At 40.5% G+C, this 27,292-nt stretch overlaps 1 protein-coding gene across 5 annotated transcripts in view; it reads right to left on the bottom strand.

Annotated features, from left to right (window-relative positions):
• Window positions 1-27,292, bottom strand: part of LOC122811806 (calcitonin gene-related peptide type 1 receptor-like) — a 1,193,346-nt gene that overhangs the window by 692,428 nt on the left and 473,626 nt on the right. For all 5 annotated transcript variants that reach the window (XM_044083884.1, XM_044083886.1, XM_044083888.1 and 2 more), the window contains exon 6: window positions 17,129-17,220. In XM_044083884.1, coding sequence (XP_043939819.1) covers window positions 17,129-17,220 — 92 coding nt within the window. The remainder of the gene's footprint in view (window positions 1-17,128; window positions 17,221-27,292) is intronic.

Genomic DNA, 27,292 nt, shown 5'->3' with positions numbered 1-27,292 from the left:
GCTGTTGGATCCTAGATCTCTGGATCTGACTCTAGTCTGGGTTTCCTCAGATCTAAGGTCCTTGGATTCTTCCTCTGGATGCAAGGCCTCCTCAGATCAGAGGCCCTCGGATATAGTCAAAGTCAGGCCAGCCTTGGATCCGACCAGTTCATCTGATCCAATTTTTCCTTCCACTTGGCCTTCAGTTCTGACAGGCTTGTTGGATCCACTCATAATTATTGAAGATACACCTTTGCCTTCCTCTTCGAGGCATTTATTCCTGTTGGGTCCCAGACCCTGGAATCGAACTCCAGATCAGAGGCACAGATCCTCTGAGTCCCCAGCCACATCTACCCACTCTTCTACTTCCTCCAGATTGTCCAGGAGTCTGTTGCCTTCTGACGTGGACAGGATGATGAGGAACTTCCTCAAACCAAAATAGAGTTGGGGCTTCTGGCATCCCCTGCCCACCAGACTAGGGGAGTTTCTTCAGTCATGACTTGTCATTCTGCTCTTCCGACCCCCAGGTGCTTTGAAATCTTGGGACCCAGACACCAGTGATCAGATCCCAATGGTGTTGAGTTTTTCCTTTTCTTGACCCCATCAGGGTCCCTGTCCTGCTGTGCTCCTCCACTCTCGGACCAGAGTGAGCCCCATGCTGGAGTGATCAGCATTGGCTCCATGGCAACTGGGTCAGGTCTGGTCTTCCTGGACTGATATCATCCCTGGAGGCCTCAACCCTCGATAGCTCCAGACCGGTATCAGCTGAGGGGGGTCATGGTGCTGTATTACAGCTCATTCCTCCTCTCCGTGAACTTTACCTCTGAGATTGGGGACAGGACCACTTTCAGTTCTTTGGCCTTCCAGATGGTAGAGTGTACCTTTTCCAGAGCTGGAGCTGCATCTTCCACCCCCTCCAGTTCTATCCCTGCCTCTCTCTACCTTGGGTGGTGAGGCCTCCCATCTTGTCCAGGGTTAGGCCTCTTGTTTGAGTCTTCAGGGGGTTTTCTCCTCTCACGGAGTGCCTGCATCTTCTGATTCCTCCCCGGAGCCCCCCACTAAGGAGGTACCTCGTAAGAGAAAGTGCAAGAGGAGGCACTTGGACTCACCCACAGAGTCCCTCATAGAGGACATGGACCTCGATGAAGGAGACAGGTCTCCCAGATCTCCACCCACATCCTCACGATTCTGAAGCAGAAGGGCAGATGGTCTCCTCAAACCCTTTCTTCAGAGGAGTCCGTGTTACTGAAGGCTTTCAGAATGGACCCATTTACTTCCTGGGTGTCTCCCCCTGCTGACGAGTTGGTTGATCTTATTTCCAGCAGGACGTGGAAGGAGCCCAACACTGTACAACCAGTGCCCAAACAAGTGGATAATTTCATTAGCCCCTCTGTGGACCACCCCTTTTGGAGCAAATGAGTTACAGTCAATGCCATTGTGGTGGGCATGGCCACCAAGAAGGAGCTGCCACAGACGAGCTCCACAGTTCATCCTCTGAATAGGGGGTTTCGAACGATAGACCTGCATGGGGAGTATGTTTTTTCCTCGACTACATTTGGACTGAGGGCAGTTAATTACCTGGCACAGTTCACCTGCCTCCAAAGGGACTTGGTCAAAGACGTCACCACTTGCCTTACAGAGTTATTGCTGGTGGAGGACCTCAAGAAGCTATCTCCCCAGCTTTCTACTCTGACATCCCTTGCTAATTCCTCGAGCAGGCTAATTTCCAATGCTGCGGAAGCTATCTCTTGAGCGGCAGGTACCGGCATAGCTATAAGGTGACATGCTTGGTTACGCCTTTGTGGGTTTATAGAACCCTTTAAAGCGTTATTTACAAATGCTCCATTCGATGGGTCTACACTCTTTTGACCTTCCATCAAGGACACTTTGACCTATAGTGAGCAGGAAGGGAAGACTTTATCTGCAGTCAGGATTAAGTTTTCTACTCCTCAGAGGTCTTTTTCTAGGACCCCATGAGGACCAAAGAAAATGTGGTTCCCCAAGTCACAGTCTTCCTTCCAGGATGCTCCAGATGATTCCTAATCCAGAGGCAGGGGGAGAGGATTCAATGGCAGATGCCACCCTAGAGGCAGGGGGGACTACAAAATCAGGGCTCCAGGGAACCCTTCTCTGAGCAGCCCTTTCAGCGCTCCTGAGGCATTGTCTGACTGCTCTGTCCTGGAGGCAGTTGGGGGTCATATTTCTCTTCACCCACTAGCCTGCACAAACATTACCTCTGATTAGTGGGTGTTAAACATTGTTTCCAGGGGTTATTTTATTTCCTTTTCATGACCCTCTTCGACATGGAGGTATCTCCCTGACGTTTCACCCTGTCAGAGGGAGTTGGTCTTCAAAGAAGTTGAACAACAACTTCTAAAACGAGCCATCCAAGAGGTCCCAACAGGACAAAGAGGATCCGGAATTTACTATCACTTCTTTTTGGTGCCAAAAAAGACTAGGGACCTACGTCCTGTTTTGGACCTAAGCAAGCTGAATCTATCAGTCAGAAAGTCCATGTTTTGGGTGGTCCAGTCCATTCTGCTTCTCTTGCACAAGGATGATTGGATGTGCACAGTGGAGCTCCAGGATGCTTACTATCACATCCAAGATAGAGAGAGATGCTCCAGGAGACAATTTCAGTTCTGTTACGAGTCAGTCATTACCAGTTCAGAGTCCTGCCCTTTGGACTTACCACAGCCCCCTGATGTTTACCAAATGTATGGCAGTAGTAGTGGCTCACCTGTGGCTGCAGGGATTTCAGGTGTTCCCTTACCTCAACGATTGGTTCCTCACAGCACCCATGAGGCATCAGCTGTCACAAGCCATTCAATATGTCCTGCGCCTGTTCAGTCATTTGACAATTACAGCCAATCTTCCAAAGTCGAATCTGGTTTCTACACAAAGGTTGGAATTCATAGGAGTCCAGCTAGACTCCATCTCAGAGAATGCAACATTAATGTTACACAGAGCCCAACTGATATGGGGGCAGGTCTCTCAGACCTTAAATCTTTCACATCCTCCGGCCCACCTTATTCTTCAGACCTTAGGATCCATGGCTATGGCCATTCAGCTTGTTCCTCTGGCAAGGTATCATATGCAGGTTCTGCAGTGGACTCTGGCAGGTCAATGGTCCATTTTTAGATAGAAACAACTCTGATCCAAAACAATACCAAAACAGCAAAATCTTCAGAAGTCAGGAATTGAAAAACAGGAACCAAAGTCAAATCCAAAAGCAAATTCTTTATTCTCCAGCGCCTCGGTGTAACCACCTTTCAAGAGTATACATTCTCACTGAAAGAATGGATATATATATATATATATATATATATATATATATATATATATATATATACTCATAGCAATTAATTAAGCAATTAATTAAACAATTATGTTCAAAAAAGTTTTAAAGCAGACACCTCCAGTTTATTTCATTATTCAGTCCACAGGGTGTCATTGTATTGTATTTCAAAATAAAAATACTTTCCGTATATTGTAAGTTATATTTCAAAGTATTTTCATCATTACAAAGACATTTCACATAATAATATTAACAACATTAGGTTTCCAGTAAGAGATAGTTTTACCTGTAGAAGTAAGGGAGTTGTGTATGCTTTACACTGTCCCTCTGGATTATATTATATAGGTGAAACTAAAAGAGAATTTCGTATTAGGTTAGGTGAGCACATTGGAGACATAAGACATAAAAGGGAAAATAAATTTATTGCCACATATTTTAGTGTTTATCATAATAGTGATGCTTCATTTTTAACAGGAACAGTTTTAGAAAGTGTGAAATGTCTTTGTAATGATGAAAATACTTTGAAATATAACTTACAATATACGGAAAGTATTTTTATTTTGAAATACAATACAATGACACCCTGTGGACTGAATAATGAAATAAACTGGAGGTGTCTGCTTTAAAACTTTTTTGAACATAATTGTTTAATTAATTGCTTAATTAATTGCTATGAGTATATATATATATATATCCATTCTTTCAGTGAGAATGTATACTCTTGAAAGGTGGTTACACCGAGGCGCTGGAGAATAAAGAATTTGCTTTTGGATTTGACTTTGGTTCCTGTTTTTCGATTCCTGACTTCTGAAGATTTTTCTGTTTTGGTATTGTTTTGGATCAGAGTTGTTTCTATCTGAAGGTGTGTGGAGTGGAGTTTGTGCAATGGTCCATTTTTGTCTCAGCCTGTGTCTATGTCCATAAAACTGATGCCTGTGTGCAGACGACACCTTCTCTGGTGGCTTCCATCTTAGGATCTCACCTTAGGCAAGCCCTTTTCTCTTCCTCCACCCAATGCCGTGATGACCATGGATGCTTCCCTGTTGGGGTGGGGGGAACATTTTCAGGGGAGAACAGTTCAAGGCATGTGGTCCCCTGTAGAGACCAAGTTGCACATAAATGTCCTGGAGATGAGAGCAGTCCTACTCATGTTGCAAGCCTTTCTGGACTGCCTTCTCCCAGGAACAATTGCAATTCAGACAGACAACAGGGCAGTGGTCTGGTATATCAACAAACGGGGGAACACAATCTTACCTGTTATGCTGAGAGGTCATGAGTGTGTGGGACTGGGTAATGTCCTCCAGGCACTTTCTCCTTGCAATGCATGTACCCAGGAATTCCAGTGTGTTAGCCAACAAACATAGCACGTCCATCGTGGACAAGTAATCCCACTATGGGGAAGCAGATTTTCAACCTCTGGGGTCAGCTGTGCCATGACCTCTTTGCCTCCCCTGCCAACAACAAATGCAGCATCTACTTCACCCTGATCCCCCACCTGAGGAGTCACCAAGGAATGCTGTAGTCTATGACTGGCCTCTGGGTCTCCTTTATGCTTATCTTCTTATCCCTCTGATCCCCAAATTCTTGCAGAAAGCGCATCACCTGGGGACATCCTTGATCCTCTTTGCCCCTTTCTGGCCTTGTCAGCCATGGTTCCCCTTCATCAGGTTTCATCTGAAGTATCCTGTCTGGATACTGGATCCCCTTCTGGATCTGATCTCCCATCCTTTGAGGCTTCCTCTTCCAAATCTTCAGACCCTTTGCCTAACCACATGGTTTCTCCAATTCCAGTGATTTTGAAACAGTCCAGGCTACCATCCTCCATTAAAAATATTATCTTAGCTTCTCAGAAACCTTTCACCAGGAAGGTTTACAGTAGTAAATGGAAAAGTTTTTCTGTCTGTACTAAGAGCAGAAATCTGTATCCCTTTTCTGCCTCTATTTCAGATATTCTCTTGTTCTTGTCCTTACTGTTTCAGGCTGATGCAAATTTTTCTACTATTAAGCTCCAGCTGGCAGCGAGTTCTAATTTTCCTGAAAGCAGCAAACCTACATTTTCTTCCAGGCTCTGCAAAGCATTCTTGAATGGCATGTTTCTTCTCAGATCACCAGTTAAGGATCCCTCACCTCCTTGGGATTTAACCTTAGTACTGCAGTCTTTAACTCAGAGTCGGTTTGTACCTGCCAGTTCATGCAATCTCAAGTTCTTGACTTGGAAAATGGCATTCCTGGTAGCCATTACATCGGCTTGAGGGTATCTGAATTGCAAGCTCTTCTATTGCTCCTCCATATATGGTATTTCACAAGGACAGAGTATCTCTGAGAATGAATCCATCCTTTCTGCCCAAGGTTGTTTCCAAAGCCAATCTGAACCAGTGTATATACAGTTGCCAGTTTTCTTCCCTAATTATTCCAGTAGAGGAAAGTACATTCTACATACCTTGGATGTACACAGACAATTATGTTTTTTATCTACCTAGGACCAAGGACATTTGCAAATCAGATCAGCTCTTTGGGGTTTTTCCCCTAATAAACATGGTCTTCTGGTTTCTAAGGTCACTATTTCTAAATGGATCTCTAGCTGGTACTTCCTCAGCTTTCATGGCTAGACTCTCCAGTGATATTTGTGATGTGACCACTTTGTCTATCCCTCACACTTTTGTGTCTCATTACAAGCAGGACTTGGTCTCTAGGAGCAGGGCCTCCTTTGGTTCCATGGTGCTTCGGCATGTCCTTCCTTGAGGTCTCCCAGGGTGTATGGTAGCTGGGGACTCTGACCCTACTGTGAGGAATAATGACATGGATAACGTCAAATAAAGAGTTATGTAGTTACCATAACTTGGCATCTGTATTATCCTATGTCATTATTCCTCACATTTCCCTCCTGCAATCCCCCTTCCTTGTTGGATTTCGTGAGGAAGTTGGAGTGTAGTGGGTCTAGGACTCCTCCTTTTTCCTGTTTGATCAGCCTCATAGCATTGTTTGCAAACTCGATCTGAGGATTAGGGAGCAGCAGGGAATTATGGAAGAGGGAGGACCTTGAGTCTTGGATCTATCTATGTTAAAATTTGCTGGCTCGGATCCGATATTGGATCCAAGACCCTTCTGTGAGGAATAATGACATAGGATAACACAGATGCCAAGTTATGGTAAGTATGTAACTCTTATTTCAGCAGAGTAATCCTAGTTGCAAATCACCCAGGATCCCTGGATTCATCATTCTTTTCCTGCATTGTAAAGCTTTGTTAGTATTTGCTGTCTCAGTTTTGCATTTAGCCAAGTTCACCAAATCGGGTGAGGCTTGTTAGTCGTTAATCACTTGGGAGAAAGACACTGTGTGCCCACTTGATAGTGACTTTATTATGTGGGATGTCAGTCCTTTCTGCTAAATGCCCCTAATAAATTATTGGCAATCACCCCTTCTTCATTCTCTGATATACCACTGAAGCAGGTGTTTTGCCTGCATGCTCTATCCTCCATGTCCACAGCCTGGTTTTCCGTCAATTCCATCTTGGACATTAAATATGTTAGATGATGGCCTGTGGATTTAAGTATACTATCCACTTTCTCTTAGTATTCATGTTGAGACAGGGCTCCTTCCATCTCAATCAGTCTTTCCAAATATACAATTAATGGTGCATTAATTTTCTGCAGCTCAGCCGTAATCAGATTCAGGGGTGAAGTTTGAGAAGTGCAGTAATTCCATGACATCATCCTCTGTCTAAGAATTGAAATTCATGCCATCTAAGTAATTCCCTGGTGGCTTGGCAAAGGTTTAGGCCTCAGGTTATCAAGTTTGATATTCTTTTTGCAACTCTACTGCAAAGCAGGCCAATGGGAATGTAATTCTAAATCTGTTTGGAAATAAGTGAAACTAATCTCAGATTTATATTTTAAGCAATGCAGGTTAATAATAAATCAAAAGATTTATTGTTTTACTGCCATCTTAACTGGAAATCAATCTTATTTAGATTTTTGAACATGTGTGTAATTAGCAGTAAAAAGACCAGAGGAAATGGGTGACATTTCTAACTTCTTTACTCACAGGCAAGGCAAAGAATGCTTCGTCAAAAATGTTTGACTTTGACTGTTTGGACTATTTGAAAGTTAAACAGTTCCTTTTCATATCTTTTAAACGTATTCCTGAAGCTGATATGAAAAATGTTCACAGAGAATATGAAAAAATTAGAAGGCTGCACCAATGACTGCGTTGTAGAAATAGGCACTCACTTTAATAGGCAAGTGAGTGGATATCCTGTTATTACGTCTGAAATGTTGGGAGACTTATGAAAAGAAAATACTGACTACTTTGCCTGAAGAAAAGAAAAGATGGTTAACAGATCAGGAGTGCAATACTGCTGAGTAAATGGGCAAAAAGAATGACCTCTATCTAGCCAGTACAGCATGACTGCAAGAGAAGGTGATACCCAGCACTACAGCTAAGTATACCAGAATCCATAGGGTGGTCTTAAACTTCACAGCAAGTTGTACATACAAACCAGGATGCCACTGGTCTTAGCACACAACAGTGCATTAGGGTTTATTGTTTGCAGTGTAATCCAAGTAGGACACATTATGATCCCAATGTTCACAGTGAGAGGAAGGGGTACACAAGCACATGTGGGAATAAATGGAGGTAGCACAGATATAGTAGTGGGTTGTCTTGACACTGCAGCTACACCATATTATCACAATTTCCTGTATCTTGCCCTTGCACAGACTAAAGCAACCATTGCTAAGGAAGGATACTGCATCAGAGATGCAGTTGTTATAAAGTAGCATTACTTGCTTGAACAGTCTACTCCTGTTAGCTTCAGGAAGGGACACCTTCCCAGGTGCTGTTGGCCAAGGTTTACATAGACTGAGAAGGCGGGGGAGGGGGGGGTGCAAGGAGACACACAGTTTAGTATTTGATGATATCTTGTTAAGTGCTGGCATAAATCGCAATGGAGAAAGCAGCAGAGAGAACCAGCCATCCACACCTCTAGTAGAGGATGGTAATGTGGCTGCTTTGAAGAAAGGGGTAAGTAGTAGCAACAACCTTAAATCTAAGTCATAGCTGTCATGATACAAGATTTTCTAACACAAGGGTTACTTCAGAGGAAGAAATTGCAAGTAGAAACACGGCTGAATGTGAAACCCAGTTGCTAAAAATACTAGTCTTACACTGAAAAAGGAAATGAGGAGGGTCATGGAGAGAGAGACTTGAGACAGGAATGGGGGGGGGGGGGCAGGAAATGATGTAAGGCAGAGGAGCTAACTTGATGTCAATCCTGCTGACGTGTGTTGGAGTGATCTGGGTTAAAGAAGCTCAAATCTCTCTCCTACCATCCATAAACAAATTATTTGATGGGCATGTATAACTCTGCTCTCAAGATCACATGGAGAGCATTTATAGACCAGTTTAAGTGAGACTTGGAGAAGTACCTGCCCCATCTCCTCTCTGTTTATAGAGGTGCCCAAAGAATCCATAGATTACTTTGCCATTTGAGCTACTTTACAATGAAAGGGTGAAGAGGCCCTTTAGAGCCAATTCATAATTAATGGGAGGGTGAATATGATTCCCACAATAATACTGGTATATTCTACTGGCAGAAGTTTAGAACTAAGCTTAGGGTAATCATATAGTTCATACAAGAGCACCTAAAATAACCACATCATCTGTAAAGGGCTTTATATGACTGGGCAGCAGGAGCCAGAGAATACATTTTTGGACAAGAGGTAATGGTGCCAATTCCTGTTCAACAAAATAAGCTACAGATAGCATGGAGGGTTCCTTTTACTACTGTGAGACATGTAAGTGATGCCAGGTATATGGTGGTATAGCCAGGGTGGAGGAAGAAATATGAACTCTACCATGTTATATGATGAAGCCCTACCATGCTAAAAAGATGCTAGTACTTAGCAGACAAAGCAGATTGCAAGAGGAATTGTAGGGGGAAATGGTTGTAGATCTCCTCAGTGAGGACTAAACAGACACCATGTTGGATAAGGTAATATTGTCACAGTGGCTATCCCCTACACAGTTTCAAGAAATCACATCAATGATGTGAGAGTTTGACAGCATGTTCAGTGATATGCAAGGATGTGCCCTAGAACATATGAAATTATTGGGCATTCAGAAAGACTACTTACAGGTGTACCTAAAAGTGAAGCAAACCATATAGGAGGAACTGCAGATGAAGAGTCAGAGGGAATACAGAAATTCAAGAGTACCTGGGCTTCACTGGTGGTGTTGATACAAAGAACACCAGGTTTTGAGTATACTAGAAGAAACTGAATGGCCACACAGAAGCTGATGCATACCCCATGACTTGAAGAGTGAAAACCTTAACATAGCTAGGTGGGGCTAAGTATCTGACCACTACTGACATTACTAAGAATTACTGGCACCTCCAGCAAGGGATATGTCAGCATTTCACACACTATTTGGGTTGTATAGATGTACCAAAGTGAACTCTGAAATAAATATACCCACCAACTTTTGATAAGCTGGTGGGCTGCATGCTAACAACAGCTAGAGATTATGTGGGACTATGTGTGATGCATTAGAAAAGTGCTGGACAAATCAGAAACTGGGATATTAAAACAAATATCAAGTTAGACTGGCAGAAATAACGTATCGTGGTCATTGGTTAGGTGATGGTAAATGTCTGCCAGAGCCAGACAAAAATAGAGACTAGCAAAGCTTTGCCTACCCCATTAATAAAAAGGTAAATAAGGCCATTCCTCAGGATAGTGGAGTATTATATTGTTTGTCCCTCACCAGAGTAACAGAGACACTCCTCTTATGGACAGTACCTAAAAGAAAAGAATAGGCCAAATAACATTATCTGGACAGTGATATGCAAGCAGGCATTCCAGAAACGTAATTAGGCCTTGAGTGGGCCTCCTGTACTAGGATAAATTATGTTAAAGCATGCAGACCATGGAAAAAGGGCTGTATTTATTAAAGCCCCTTCAAAGAGAGAGGGAGTAGTCAGTGGTATACCTTAGTCAAAGACTCCAAAGGAGTCATATGGAGTGGCAAAAAAAAGGAATGTTTGAGAATAAAGTTGGTTCTATACAAGCTACAATCCTACCTGTATGGTAGAACATTTTTAGTAGTTATTGATCCTAATCCCATAAAGTGGCCAGTGGGCAAAATGGAAAGATTCTTAAATGAAGTTTCGAATTACAGTCCCACAGTGAGACTGTGATGTCTGTAACTCAAATGCAGATAGTCTGTTGATACAGGGGACTGGGTGGCACAATTTAAAATGCATCTGTAATCCCAAAGCTGTTTTCTTCAGGGTTATCACATAAAACTTGATTGAGTCAAATACGGGGGAGATAAGTCACAGGCAGTGTAAAGCTTGCAAATCTTTAATTAAAACTTGCACTGAGAATGAGAAGTAAAGGAAATCAGTGGTTGCTGCTTTCAGTAAATCTTGAAATGTGTATGATCTACAGAATTTAAAAAATATAAACTGTACAGACTAAATAACTGCTTTCAGTAGAAACATTAAAAAAGTGGAACTGGCTTTTCAAATATGCACATATTTTCAGTGCCTAAAGCTCTGTGTTGCTTAACATATAACTGTAGGTCAAAGGATACACTACCTTATTTTTACAGGCTTCGCCCCAGAGTTACGAGGTTGGAGAAACAGGAAGCTTTTACATTCAAAATTAAAGCCAGACAAGAAATATAGAATGTGGGACTCCTGTAAGCAGTTGTTAAGAGACAGTTTTGCCCTGCATAGATGACTGTATCTCTGAGACAACAGCTCAAGCTTGGACTTTCTTGCTTGTGAGACTGTACTGTCTGGACACATAACTCAAAGATAGAGAGACTTTAGTACAATCTTTTAAGTATTTTTATTTACACTAGGTAAGCCGTTAGAGTTCTTCTCTATGCTCTTTGCCTATTAAAACCCATTTAATTTGCAATTCATGGTACAACTGCACAGCTGCCTACATGTATATTTATAAAGCACATTGGCTACTTTTAATTATTTCAGGTAAAGTGCATCATTAATACAATTTCAAAAGCTTGTGGCTGGTGGTTCATGTATTAGTATAAGTGAATGTTTGTTGAAATGATAACATAACTGTTGTCATTCACGTTTTAAAAGCCAGCTGTTTAATGTTACTGTTATCATGAAAATATTTAACAGTTGGCTTATTTAATAAAAAGTAATTGTGTTCCTGGTATGCCAGCCTGGTCTGGGTTGGTGGTGTGTTTATTTATTTTATTTATTTATTATTTATCATTTGTTGACCGGGAAAGTCCAACTAGGTTCCACAGAGCCTGTTTTCAGTGGAGGCCCGGGGAGAAAATGCTCCAGATGCATGTTTTTGTTAGGGTTAAGGTATGCCTCTTGTTTTGTTATTTTAAATTTGTTTATTGGGAAAGTCAGACTGGACACAGGTCCTTTTTCAGTGGAGGCCCGGGGAGAAAAGCTCCAGTTATAAATATATTAACATATGCTAGCATTCATAGAGTAACAGTTACAGACATTTCAACAATTTAACAAACATGCAAAATACTATGTTGATGGTAAATAATATAAAAAGTCTTCTTCTTCTTTTAGCTTTTCCCAGTTTGGGGTCGCCACAGCAGATCACCTGTCTGCTCATGATTGGCAGTGGAGTTTTATGGTGTTGAGTTGCCAGCCCGGTGCCCATCCTTCCACAGAAGGCACACATACACACACACACACACACACACACACACACACACACACACACACACACACACACACACACACACACACACACACACACACACACACACACACACACACACACACACACACACACACACACACACACACACACACACACACACACACACACACACACACACACACACACACACTCACTCACTCACTCACTCACACCTAGGGCCAATTTGGAGTGTCCAATCCACCTACAGCATGTCTTTGGGATGTGGGAGGAAACCGGAACACCCGGAGGAAACCATGCAACCACAGGGAGGACATGCAGACTCCGCACAGAAGGCACCTTAGCCGGGGTCAAACCGGAGAACCTCTTGCTGTGAGGCAACAACGCTAACCGTTGCACATAAAGTATAGACATAAATTTCACTTCCTGGCAAAAAGTCTTATTATATCACACATTGCTACAGCTATAGCAGAAATAATTGAGTGGGTTAAAACATGTACAGATGTAGTTGCTACCAGAATGCTTGAAATGAAAAAGAGGGTTATAAACTTAAACAGATGAGGTTGCTACATTCTGTTGTTAGAGAGGGTATAAGATTGCATGGGAATCAGGAAGGCCTAACCAGGGGAGTAACAAGAACATAGCCAGGTGTCCTCTAGGTGTGATTTAAGGAGCTTTTTGAATTGTGAGAGGGAGCTACTAGATGTTATTGGGGTTGGCAGCTTATTCCAAAGTTAGAGATAAGAGACTACCCTGCTGAGATGTTGGCTACTGGAGTGAAGAGATTGTGCTGAAGTGTATGGTTGAATGAGTTTTTGGAGAGAATGAGTTCTATTGGGTTGATGGAGAATTTTGTTGACAACAATTAGTTGATTAAAAGGGTCTATATCAGTTCACCTAAATGGCTGAAGTTCGAACACCATATGTTCGAACTTCTAACCACGAAGTGCAAAAACATCGAAGCCGTAGAACAGCGATTTTTTTCCCAGGGAAAAAATTCGCTGTTCCAAGAAACACACACACAACACAAGCACACCAAAAAACAGCAATCCATGCACATACACTTAAAATCCTACATCTAACCCTACACTAAACTGTACATACACTACTATCTATCCACTTACCTTAACCCTAACCCTAAGGTCTGTCACTATCGCACACTCACCTAACCCGCGCCCTAACCCTAACTCATCTATCCTGCCCTAGCCCTAACGTCCACACAATCGTACACTTACCTGAACCTGACCCATAACTTTCCACCACAGTCCTGAAAATCACGAATCCACAAAAACGGCCCACCAAATTCTTTCTCTGGGAAAGAATTTGGTGTTCCGCGGCTTCACGATAATCAGTGTTCGAACTTCACAGTTCGAACATATGGTGTTCGATCGTCAGCCATTTTAACGGACTGATATAGACACGATTAAAGTGTAGAAGCTGTGGGAATTTAAGCCAGTTTAGCTGATTTAGTGCTGTACAGTGATGTAATCTATGTGAAGCTCTAACTGCAAATCTTGCTATTGTATTATAGTAAGTTTCCAACTGGTTTTGGTCTGTTCTTTGGAGATTGATAAATACAGGAGAGGCATAGAGGAGGGTTGAGTGGAGATATGTGCGGGCAATGGTAACTTTTGTGTTATTTGTAAGAAATTGTTTCTATATAGGATACCTATTTTCTTGTGAACCCTTTTGATGGTTTGGGCTACTGGAATATTGAATTTCAGGTTACCAATTTCTACCCTAAGCAGTTTAGTGTGAGTGCTTGCGGTGATCATAGTTTTGTTTCTGAAGAAGATGTTGAAGGACTGGGAAGATGAGTGCATTCTTGTTGGGCTGAAAAGGAGCTTAGTTTTGTTAGGATTTAGGATTAGATGGGAATTAGTGAACCAGGTTTTTACTGACAGAAAGGGAACTTGAGTTTTGGTGTGGAGGTCCTCCAGTGTGGGGGCAGCACATATTATGGTGGAATCATCAGCATATAGTTCTATAGAGGATTGTGCTGTTGAGGTACTGAGGTTGTTTATGAATAGAGAGAGAGAATAACAGTGGTCCAAGAATTGAGCCTTGTGGAACTCCTAAAGAGATTGGAAGAAGAGGAGAGAGTTGGTGTTGCCACTGGACTGCTTGCAGTCATCCTGTTAAGTAGCTTTCAAACCATGTAATGGCGGGATTGCTGAGGTTTAGCGAGGAAAGAATATTGATGAGTTTATTATGATTGACCATGTTAAAGGCTTTGGATAAATCTAAAAATATGGCTGATACAAATCCTTCCCTGCTCCTATGGTTGTTAACAGTGTCAGTAAAGAACAGTAATGCTGTGGTGGTGCTGTGAAAGGGCCGGAAGCCATGTTGGGTGCATGATAGTTTGTGTGTGAGAAGGTAGTCCATTAGTTGGGTGTGTACAACTCATTCTAGTATTTTGGATAAAGCAGATAGAATTGCAATTGGGTGATGACTGGTAAGTTTGGTGGAATTACGTCCCTTGTGTAGTGGTAAAATGTGGGAGGTTTTCCATATTACAGGTATGTGGCTTTCGGATATTGATCGGTTTATGAGTATTGCTACTGGGTAGGCTATTGCTTCAGCTGCACTTTGTAGAAATTCAGCTGGAAGGTTGTCAGCGGCTAGAGTTGTTGGTTAAGTTTTTGAAGTAATATTTTTATAGTTATTATTGATACTGGACATAGGTTGAAGTGGGAGGTGAAGTCTTGAGATCTGGGGTTATCCTGGGGGGCAGGATAGATTGGGTTATTGTCAAAGACTTGAGAGTGTGCTAGGGATTTAATAGTTTCTGTAAAGAATTTATTTAAAATATTTATTAAATTGGGTTGCAATGTTATCTGAATTATTGGTTGCTGTAGGGGCAGGGGTAGTGGATTTTCTTGGTTGAGGTATGTATGTTATTAACTGCTGCCCAGCATTTTTGAGGTTCTTGGTGTGTTCCATCAAGGCAGGGCAGGGTTGGGACTGGTGAGATGTCATTAATCTTTCCTGAAAAACATTTGGTAATACAACTGAAAGGTACTGGGCTGGAAGAAGGGTGCATACGATTCTAGGGAACCACTAATTGTAATTCTGTTCTAAAGCTGGTCAGTATAAAGTTTAGGTGGGAGTGACAGCTGCTGGCTACTTCTTGAGACATCAGATCACATGGTATGCTCTAAGTCCAATCTAATGCATATTAGTTGGTGGCCAGTGGTGTGGATTGTGAGATCATGATTCCTTGCCATCACATTCAAACTGGTAAAAATGATTTTTGATTTGTATGTCCATTCATCACACAAATGATAATTTAAGTGACTTGTGAGAATGACTGCCACCAACTATAAAATTAATTCTGTCTCTCAATTCAGAAAGAAAATGTACAGATAACCTACTCACTGTTAAGATGAGCGAGTCTGTCATATATGTAAAATAAAAAAAAAATAACTGACATTTCCCAGCAGGAATGATTGTATTGCTCTCTGGAGTTATTATATACTTGGTTGTCTGTTTAGATCTAATGCCTTACTTCCCATTGAGTCAAGAGGTCATCATTTTCATAACAGACCTATTAATCTGCTATAACAGAATCATATTTTATACTTCTGAAGAACAGAAGCATGTCTTATTCTTTTAGCTCCTCATACTCGAGGGGAAACCACCACACTAGCAAAGTAAAATGAAAATACTCCGTTTATCCATGTGATGTTCCTTTTAGTGTGTTTCTTGTTTTATTATGTGTATTGTCAATGTAAAATAGAAAAAAAAAAACAATGACAGTATTAACACTGCATATTAAAAGATATTTAATTTTGAATTTATATACATTTTTATTTAATAAATAAATACATTTTATATATTAACAAATACAATATATAAATGAATTTTTATTTCACAAAGAAAGTTATAAAGGTATTTTATGTGAAGTATTAGTAGTCAGTATACAGAGAAATGGTTGTAATGATAACCCAGTATCTAAATGGAGTTTTAATTTCAGAGTGCATTGCATTGTGTTGTATTAATATGTGGAAACAGCTGTCAAATTGTTACTGGTAAATGTGTTTTATTACTAGGAATATAATAATGGCTATAGAGGTATTGTATAGTGATATTTTGAGTATATGTGACTATGCTAAGTAGTTAAAAATGAAATATTTGTTTTGACTTGTAGTGTTAGTAGTATACATCAAAAGGGGATATTTTGTTGGTAATAATCTAGACATAAAAATTGGAAACAAGTATAAAATGAGGTATGTAATGAGAAACACATTTTAATTCTGAGTAGCAGTGTTTGCATGGGTAATGGAAATAGTACTGCCTTGCACAGTACATATTCATGCACATGGAAGGGATAAAAACACTTTTCTCAGTGGTGCTGGGTCATTTTGCTTTGCACATTAGGGTGATGGGGAAGCACAATATAGTATGTTAAGATTATTCCAGAAGGCAACACTTAGCATTATAAGTGAATAAAAAACAGACCAAAAAAAAAAGCACAAAACAAACATCGTTATTGCAAACCATGAGAGTGACTTTATTGAAGATGACAAGCTCCCTCATTAACATTAATGACAAAGACATAGTAATGGCATTGTACTTGCACTTAATTATGTCAACATATATATCTTCTGACATAAATAATACCGTACTGACATTATTACTGAGAAAAATGTTAACTGTTATGTTTCATGTTCACTGTAAGTGCTGTCATACAGACAGCAGGCAGAAGCAAATTGTACCTCTGATGTCATAACAGCTGTAAAAACTGTTAACACTGTTCATTCTGGCATAGTTTCTTGTGTGGCATTGTAAAGTATATTACAGCTTTTAAAGCCATCAAGACACATCTGAAACTGTTTGCTGGTATCTGATGTTTTTGATGCAATATGAGACTCTGCCAAAACAGACTTAATCATAACAGCTGTGAAAGATGCAAAAAAAGTTTACTATTATTTAAGATAGCTGGATGGACTGGATTGGGAGTGAGTAGTAAACTAAAACAAAAGGAGAATATTCCAAAAATGCCTCAATTATTTTTGTTACTACACCACATGCATTGCAGTTGAGATTTATTAACAGGGAAGCAATATGTTTGCTAGAGGATGTATTGCTTCGGATTGTTTTAGCTTGTATTTAACTTCATATGATAGTGCTGTTTTCTACTATTACGTGTATATCTAAACAGAAGAGTCATGAACTTACTTGAAATAGTAGAAAATGAAGAGAGAAATTGTTAAGGACACAATGGATATACAGTTCCCAGTAACTTCCAGGTAGTATGTAATGACTGCTGTCTGTGAAAAGATGAAGAAAAGATGTTAATTTTACAGAATCAACAACACAGGCATATAATGACAGTAGAACTTAATGTATTATTTTGGGATGTCTACAACCATGACAAAAACCAAACACAAACCAAAAACCGAATTAGAGAAAATTGGACCAACAGTAGGAACTGGAGGACTGAAACCACCACAAAACGAATTTTACCTAGGTTTCGTCTTTATTTAGAGTTCTTCAGAACAAAAAGGTTCTGAAGAAGTCTAAATAAAGACGAAACCTAGGTAAAATTCATTTTATGGTGGTTTCAGTCCTCCAGTTCCTACTGTTGGTCCAATTTTCTCCAATGTCTACAATCATGTAGTGCCTGTCCCTGTTTTTCAGGATGACCGAGTTTATTGTCTTACATTTTTGATTTTGTTATTCATATAAATGGATTGACTGCTATAATAACCTGAGCTTCATGATAGAAAATTTATTAATTGTAATGATGACTGAGTTGGTGGGCTAGATCCACATAGTCATTAAATCACAGCCATACCTTTAAGATATGTTTCATATACAAACTACAGGCACCTTGAATGTAAATTTAAGACTACTCTATGCATTGTCTATTTTCTGTTCATATATTAAGCAGAGCAAAATATGCATAACAAATGTTAGCATGCTATACCCCAGTAATACAGAAAAAGTCATGTAGTTATATGGATTTGCAGTAGTATCAAATGAAAATATAAAGTGAAAAGGTGTATTCATTATTTTTAAATGTGCTGCTTGAATTATGCATAAATAACTGCTGCTGTTTTACTTCCTAAATTAATCTTTATTAAATACATCATCAGGAAATTACAACACAGCAAGAACTCTAGTAATATGATGCAGCACAACTCGCTATACACAGGCATGCATTCTAGATGAAAGTAAAGTATCCTATTACAAACATACTGTAAGAGGTTCTAAGCTTTATATCCATTTGATGCTCCCATAAAGTCCCTTCCATATCTTGGCTACCTTAGGGTTTGTCTATATCTTAGTTTCTGCGGGGTTAGACCACAGACTGTCCTGGGAGCTGCAGAACGAAAGCACTCTGGATTTTGAAGGCCCTGCACTGGTAGTTCATGAAGTTTCCTATTGTACTGTCTTGAAGTTTCTTCCAAAAAGCTAAATTAAGTGTTCTGATTGTGCTGCTTTCACTATGCCACATTATCTTACAACTCAGCAACCAACAACTGGTTGGGAATTTAACAAGAAAAAGAAAAAATAAATAAATGTACGGGTGCAAGCCCCCGACACCCTTAAACTTATTATACATACCAATTCTGTGGTCACACCAACATGTAGATGAGGGAAATATATGCAAACAAATTAAGCACTGTTGGTGCACACTTGGAAACCATGCCAGCAATGATTTCATTTGGAAAAACCTTGATCAGGAAGTTTAACATCAGCAAATTAAACTTGTCCAAACAGAACCTCATCCAGTTTGCACTTGATGAGATGTAAGGAAGATGACTGTGCCTGTGGCTGCCTGTTTTTGCTTCTCAGATATACTGTACACCTCACCCATCCATACCAATATTTAGAAAACTCTCCTAAACAAGTTTAGCAAATGCTACAACATCATTTCCAAATTTGCAATAAATCTCCCCCATAGAACCCTTCTCTGCTAGGCACTCAATGGCTAGAACTACAGAATGTTTGACTTGACACCAACTAAAAACAGCCTTCAGCACATACCTCTCAACCTGGAAACATCAAAAATCTAGACAAAGGCCCATGAAAAATAGGTACAAATCTGTATGCTGATTAGCATAACATCTGCATATGTAATTATATAACCCCACCCACACCAGTGGAATTGTGGGATATCAACTTTCAAATGCAAACTGAGGAAGAGACAAACAAAATATGGGCCCCCAGATGCTGTAGTAAATGATAACCATTTTTTTTAAATGTGCAGCAATGATGTTCACTGGGAAGATGATAAACCTTAGGATTTTGTTTTTGGTGACTTGCATTATGTGGGTTTTGTAGTTAAAGTAGGGCATTTAATTGTAGGCAATATTCTAATTTTAGCAAAAGAATATTATAGTTTGCTAGGACCTCCAAAAGTCATTCTCCATGCCCTACTGATCAGAGGAGTAGCTAGAGGTTGTACCACCGGGGCTATCTTTAGGTTTGCCACCCTTCCCCTCCCCTCACAAAATCATGGTTGAATGGGTCCCCCCCATACACAGCCCTTCCCCCTACAGCCATTCCAATGTCTCATTACTTGGCTATTTCACCTCATTTACCATAAACACTAATATGCATACTGCTTTGCTTCTACAATGCTTCTACAATGAGTATTTGGATTTCATTTAAAACTTTTATTTTACATTTTATAGCACAGACACATGCTAAACAAAGCAAAGCAGTACAGTCTCACAATGAAAATAGACACCATTAAACCTTCTGTGCCCTTGAAACTCACATTCATTGAAACCCACATTCAAAGAAGATGCATCTGGCCAGTGGCAGATAAAGATTACTTTTGGGCTGTTTTCAAATCATACACCCCTTGCACACGAAATACACGTGTTCTTTGATACACCTTCCTGACTGCATTAAATTATATTCCCTGTATAATACAGCACACTTGTTAGCGCACGTTTTAAATTTGTTTTGAACATTTTTCCAGTAAGCAATGAAACAAAATGCATGAACAAATAATAACAAAATTACCCAATTCAGAGCATTTCCATCATGAAAGTCTACTCAAACTTCTACAATCCACCAGTATATGCAAAATCTGAAGAAAAACCCAAAAACCAGCGAAACAAAACTCAATCAAAAAAACACTGCTGCACCAGAGAAACGAACCAAAGAAATAATGTCAAATAATTTATTCAATGTTTTCGTCCAGTAGACTTTATCAGAATAAAAATGTCTGCAAGGCCACAAGCATATATGCAATTGCTGTAAATTAACAACCAATTAACAACTCAATTATTTAATTAGTCAAATAAAATGTTAAAACCATTGGCAGTTGTTGGTACTATTTACCCATGGCCAATGCTTTGGAGGATGAACTACTTGAATTGAGTTTTTACCCAGTTCCTGACAGCCAAGATTCCATTCTGGAGGATGTAGTAGCTGTTTTGGGAGAACTGCAGACTAAGAGACTTACTAAGAGAGAAGTGAGAACTGAAGGTAATGGCTCGAAAAAAGAGACTAGTAAAGATTTTAATTCTGTAACGAATAAGATACAGCCAAAAAAGAACATTGTCAAAGTTAACACTTACAAGCATGTAGCTTCAGTTCTTAATGGGGTCAGTAATCCCTTTATTAATTCAGCTAAACAAGGGGGTGAAATAGGTTTGAATAACAGTTTAACTGACCAATTTTTTGAGCTAGAGAAAGCCTCAAAAAATATCGCACCCTTATGGTGGAAAACAAGTATTTCGAACATTGTATTCAATGTAATATTGTGGTGAAGGGACTTTTTTTTAAAGTCCCTAATGGTGTTTATAAAGAAGATCTGTTTTTTTCAAGAACTGGTCAAGTTTTTTAATGCTGCAGGTTTGGATTTTCTCAAACTATTAATTGAAAGAAATAATGATTCTATAGCAGCATTAAAGTTTAATTTGGAAGAGATTGACAAGAATATAAAAGAGCAATTAACTAATGAACAAGACGGTAATAGCAACTATCACAAAGTGTTTGACACAGTAGACAAATTTGAAAAGTTGGTTATAGACAGAAAAATCAGTAAAATAGAAAGAGATCTGAAAGACTTTAAAGCTGGGACTGCTTATTTCATCAGTGTGGAGTTCAAGGAACGTAAATTGGATACATCATCTTTTCAAACGAGCACTTTCAGTTCAGAAGTAAATGCAACTGGCCCTTTAACTACAGTTGATAAAGGAGCTGTTAGTATAGAACGACGTTCTGTGGTCACACACGAGCAGTCGAGGAAGCCCAGCGTTAACATGGGAATTAATGAATCCAGCAGTTCTTCAGGACAACTTAAAGTGGGTTCCATTTTAAAAAACTCCAGGGTGAGAACCAACAGGACACAGTCGAGACAGTATCGAGGCAGGAGCCATTTTCGGAAGAAGAACTAGTTCTGGCTCCGATTTTTTCAGTGAGTTCAGAAAACAAATTGTATAATTTAACTGACACTGTTTTAACAGAAACACAAGAACGTGTTTTAAAGCTGGGTTTGAATTATATACCTAGCAAACTAGCAGCTGTGGCTAACACTTTATTAGAATTGAAAAAGTATATTAGGAAGCTTAATTTGAGGTATATAATGAAAGATGTTAATGTAACTGTAGTGAATTATTTACACAAAACCTCAACATATAATCCTTGCTTGCATTCAACGTTAAAAGTGTTTGATAGCTTTTGTGAGAGGGATGTTAGGTCCGTTTTATATAATAAACTGAAACAAAAGTTTTTCAATTTAACCAACCCTAAAGTGGGCATACTATTTGGTATACCCAAAATTCACAAAAATATAGCCAACCCACCCTTTTGGCCGATAGTGTCAGCTTCAGGAAGTTCTACCAAAGCTATTTCTTTGTATTTGGATTCTGTCTTAAATCCGTTGGTTCAAAGTTTGCCTTCTTCTATAAAAGATTCTTGGTCTTTCCTTGATCTTATAAGAGATTTTTCTAACACTATTGAATCATCAAATTTTGTCATTAGTGAGCTAACCATGCTAACAGTTGATGTTACTTCTTTATGTACTTCCATTCCCCAAATGGAAGGTGTAGAGTTTGTAGGTCATTTTTTAAACAAATACACCACTTGGAGTGATTCTACAATAAAATTATATCTAGGTTTGTTAGAGTTGTTATTGGAAAACAACTATTTCATTTTCAATAAAAAATACTACAAACAATTAAAGGGAGTAGCTATGGGGGCTACAATAGCACCGGCCTTTGCTGGATTGGTTATGGGATGGTGGGAAAAAGATATCCTACCAACCCTAAACTTTTTTCCTAAGGTTATATTTTACTGCAGATTTATTGATGATCTTTTTTTCATCATGAAAGGTGCAGATATTTTGTCAAGCATTTTTTTGGAAGAAATTAATGCCAGTTGCAGTTTTTTGAATTTCACCGTAGGTGAAATAGGAAATAGAGTTTGTTTTCTTGACATGGAACTTAATTGGAATGCAATGGAAAAAAAAGTTCTCCAGTAAAATTTATAGGAAGGAAACATATGTAAATAATTATTTACATTTTCAAAATAGCCATCTGAATTTTATGAAAACAAACATTCCAAAGGGTCAATATATAAGAGCTTCTAGAATGGTTAGCAATGAGACTGACTTTAATAAAGAGATGGATTTTATTACTAAGTTGTTTATTAATAGAAGATATCCTACTAAATTATTAGAGGACTTAGCTTCTAATATTAAGACCAGAAGAGAACATGATTTTCTACCTATCCTAGTCAAAGGATTAATTGCTAACAAATCACATTTTATTGAGAAGTCTTGTGAGACTTTGCCTAGATGTGCTATAGAGAAGTCTGTAGACAGTGAAAATATTAAACTTGTGATACAGAATAATTGGAAAATAATACGGGTAATAATGATCTTAATTTAGTGTTGGGTGATGCACCTAAGTTCGTTTATAAGAAATATCTAACCATTAAAAATATGCTTCAGCAAGATGAAACTTTAATACTACCTCCAGTTACAAATAAAACCAAAGGGATGTTTAAATGTTACAGCTGTAGTGCCTGTAGATACATTCTGGAGGGACCTTATATCAACTTAGAGCATTATCATAAAACTATAAGCACTGATGGTAGATACAACTGTTTGACCAATAATATTGTGTATGTTGCTTTATGTTCAGTCTGTTCCGCTTATTATGTAGGAATGACTACAAGAAGCCTTAGTTATGTATAAAGGAACATTGTTATGCTATAAAGACTAGAGATGTAAATAATGTTCTTTACAGGCATTCATTGAAGTGTACATCCTACAAAAAAATTACTTTTTCGATTTTAGAACATGTTAAAAGTGATTTAAGAGGAGGTAGTATGAGAAATAAAGTGGAAAGGAAGGAAAATATGTGGCAATTAAGGTTGGGAGCTGATGTTCTCCCAGGCCTGAATGAGATGATTAACATTCAAAGTTTTTTGGTCGACAGGAAATTGAGGACATAAAAGTTTATTGTTAATATATTTGTATTCATAAATAGAATTTTAAATGGTTTTAACATTTTATTTGACTACTTAAATAATTGAGTTGTTAATTGGTTGTTAATTTACAGCAATTGTATATATGCTTGTGGTCTTGCAGATATTTTTATTCTGATGATGTCTACTGGTCGAAAACCTATTTTACATTATTTCTTTGGTTCGTTTCTCTGGTGCACCAGTGTTTTTTTGGTTAAATATGCAAAATCTCTGCAGAAGTGAAAGTCATTGAAATAATTCCACATTATAGAGATCTGTAACTAATGAAGAGGTTGCTGCTAGCAAACAACTTTATATTTCATTGCCTGTTGCCCTCGAGGAATAAATTGCCTTTTTACATTAAAAAATGATAAGTTAGTAATATTGCAATAAGGAATGGATGGCAAACTGATAACAAGTTCATAGTTTTTAGGTATCTCTGCCAAAGATGACATTCTCAGGACTGCAGCATCCACCTCCTTTAAAAGTACAACACAGTACAGTATCAGCAATTCATCTACATACTGTGGGAGTAGAACCCACAGCCTTCAGCATCAAAAGCAAGTATACTACCTGTTGTTCTACTAACAATGCAAACAGACTTTCCATAAACAGCACTAAACTTCCCCTGAAGAACTTTGCAGCACAAGAAGTCTGGAAAAAGCTAAAATTTATTGGGGGAGGGCGACAAAGGCCCAAAACCAGGGAGTGGGACACATTTTAAACATTGCTTGTATAATCTTAGAAAATTGCTAGAATAAAATATTTTGGTGTTACCACACAAATCCTGAAAGATAGGAAGACTGAAACTTAAATGGCTATATTTAGTAAATTCATTTCTCACTGATTTGCCAGAAAACTACAAACTGTAAGAGAAACACAGACCAAAAGTATGAGCCAAACATTCCAGTGAAACTGTGGACAGTTAAGAGCTAGGGGCTTAACTCCTTGAATCACAAGTTGTGGTATGGGTAGAGAACTCAGGATGTTAAGTTGTCTATCTCTCCTTCATTCTTGCTGGATGGGTTCGGAGCCGATCCTCGGCTCCGACTCGGCCAATGCTAAAGCTCGAGAGCTAATTCCACCAGCTTGAGGCTCTCCTATATCCCACAATGCTAGGCGGTAACTACTCAGATCTCGTTTGCCACTTAGCTGACGAGGTGCTTTTTCTACCGGCTCTGACAGGTTAGTAGAGTTATTTTCTAAAATAATCCTTTTAGACCTATTTTTCTCCCCCTTAGTATAAAATTTAGTTTTAATAGTTTCCTTGAGTTAATCGGGTCCCCCTTAGTGTTTAGTTGACCCTTTTATTCCCCTTTTACAAGTTAGGCCTTAGGCCTCTTCCCCTTCCTGGTCCTTCTGTGTGACTGGTTTTATATTTTTGTTTTAAGGTGTGCTTGTGTGTTTGTGTGTTTTTTATTAAACACTACTAACAATGTCTAAGGATTCAAAGGTCTCGGGCCTCAAGAAGTGTGATTCGTGCTGTCAGAAAATGTCTCTGACTGACGGTCACACTTCTTGTGTGTATTGCCTGGGACCTTTGCACCTGCAGGACTCATGTGCTGTGTGTCATGGTTTCAGCCCTAGAGTCCTGCAGGAATGCAAAAATAAATTAATTTTGCGTGGCTTATTAAAGCCTGAAGGCCCCCCAACCCAGTCTGTGTCGGGGAAGCCTTCTAAGACTTCCAGACAGTCGGCTCCGGCTTCAGAGCCGCCCTCTGGAAGCATCAAAACTGCTTCAACATCGGCTCCGGCTGGAGCCGATGTTTCTAAGCCTCATACTATTACCTCGGCTCCGGCCGGAGCCGAGGCTGATAAGACTCAGTTGGCTCCGATACTTTTATCGGAGCAACCTTTAAGAAAAAGATCTAGGTCTCCCTCCATCGGCTCCGTTCACTCGGCGCTAGGGTCCCCTTTTCTTTCAGAGCGGAGCCATAGATTGCATTCCTCACGGTCTTCCAGGCTATCTGACCACGATTTGCAAAGGGTAGTGAGTACACTTCTCAAGTCTGAGGCGCTGGTCCAAATGCTTCATAGCCCGACTCATCAGTCAGTGGCTATTTCTGTCCCTTAATGTGTTCCTCCTCCGACTCCTTTGAGCTTGGAGCCGGGGCTCATCGGAGCCATGACTGTCGGTGCGTCGGATCCAATACCTTCCCTTTCGGCTCCGTCGTCTGCTCCAATCTCCTCTTTGGAGGGATCTCGGCACCGAGTTTCCCTCGTCGGCTCCGAGGGGGCGAGTGGCATCGGACCCTTGTCCGACCCCGCTCTCCCTCTCAGTGCTTCGGCGCTGGTGAGTTCGGCTCCGACATCGGCCTCAGAGCCTTCCCTGACGGTGCCGGGGGGGGTCCTGGTCTCTTCGGAGCGGGGACCTCCGGCCTTGCCCGATAGGCATGCCTTCGAGGTCATGCGGAGTGTGCTAGAACCAGAGTCTGCCCTACAGTCGGCTCCGTCAGCCCCTCCATCATCAGTGCCTGCGGTGATTTCTACCCACACCCTTGCTTCAGAGCGCAGAGAGCCAACTCCTCAAGTTTCCCCATTGGGAATTTCCTCCTCTTCCGAGGCCTCTCCTGACCTGGTAGGAGAACCCCCTAGGAAGAGGCAGTGCAAGAGGAAGCACATTGACTCCCCTGAGTCTATCACCTCTGACACTGACTTAGAGGAATCTGAAGGTTCCCCTCGATCCCACTCTGAGGATGTCTCCTTTGCTGACATCCTTGAGATCCTGAAACAGAGGGGGAACTGGCCAGCCCTTAACCCTTCATAGGATGAGTCAGTGTACCTTGAGGCTTTCGGCTCTCACCCTTCTACCTCCTGGGTGTCCCCTCCTTTTGACCCCCTTATGGAAGTGGTGGCAAGGAAGGCCTGGACGGCTCCTGATTCAGTGGAACCCACCCCGAGGAGGCCGTCTAAATTTATTACTGCCCCTAGAGATAAAGATTTTTTATCTAAAGGCGTCTCCGTTGATGCCATGGTGGTGGCCGCAGTCACTAAGAAGGAGTTAGCCGATCCTTCGGTACCTGTCCATCCTCCTAATAAGGAATCTAGGACCATGGACAGGTACGGTAAGCGGATGTTTTCATCAGCGACCTTTTCAATGTGATCGCTGAACTATTTATGTCACTTCACTCGTCTCCAGAGAGATTTACTCAAGGATATGAGTGAAGAGGTAAAGGATCCAACAGCTGAGGGGTTCCAAGACAGAATGAACTCCCAGTTGGCAACCCTGAACTCCATCATTAACTCCTCCATGCGGCTTATCTCATATGTTGCGGATGGGGCGAGTAGAGCCGCAGGCACAGGCGTTGCCCTACGGCGTCACGCCTGGATGCAGCTGTGCAACTTTGCGGACCCTTTCAAGGCATCCTTCACCAATTCCCCCTTTGATGGATCATCCTTGTTTGGTCCTCAGGTGAAGGATACATTGACTAGGTGCGAGGTGGAAGGTAAGACTCTCTCTGTTGTGGGAGTCCGTTTTTCTACCCCTTCTAGGCCTTATCCCAAAGGTCAGAGGGGAGGAAAGATGTGGTTCCACAAACAAACCCAGGGAGTCTCATCTGACGCACAAGGTCGATTCCCCTCTAGAGGCAGAGGGGGGAATAATAATAGATGCCGCCCTAGAGGCAGAGGAGGTCCGCAAAACCAGGGTAGCAGAGAAACTTTCTCTGATAAACCCTTTCAGCATCCCTGAGGTGCTGCCCAGCTGTCCACCTTCGGAGGCAGTCGGGGGAAGATTATCTCTGTACCCAAAAGCCTGGCTTTCCCTTACACAAGACAAATGGGTACAGTCGATCATATCCGAGGGTTACAAAATTCCCTTTATTCACATTCCATCCCAACCCAAAGGATCCCTTCCAGACGTTCCACCCAGTCTAACGGAACAAGCAGCACTAGAAATTTCAAAGC

This window comes from Protopterus annectens, chromosome 9.part0 (genome assembly GCF_019279795.1).
Source record: "Protopterus annectens isolate FY-2018-M chromosome 9.part0, PAN1.0, whole genome shotgun sequence".
NCBI classification, from domain to species: Eukaryota; Metazoa; Chordata; order Ceratodontiformes; family Protopteridae; genus Protopterus; species Protopterus annectens.
Note: the sequence above shows the minus strand (reverse complement) of the source record. Positions and strands in the feature narration are given on the sequence as shown.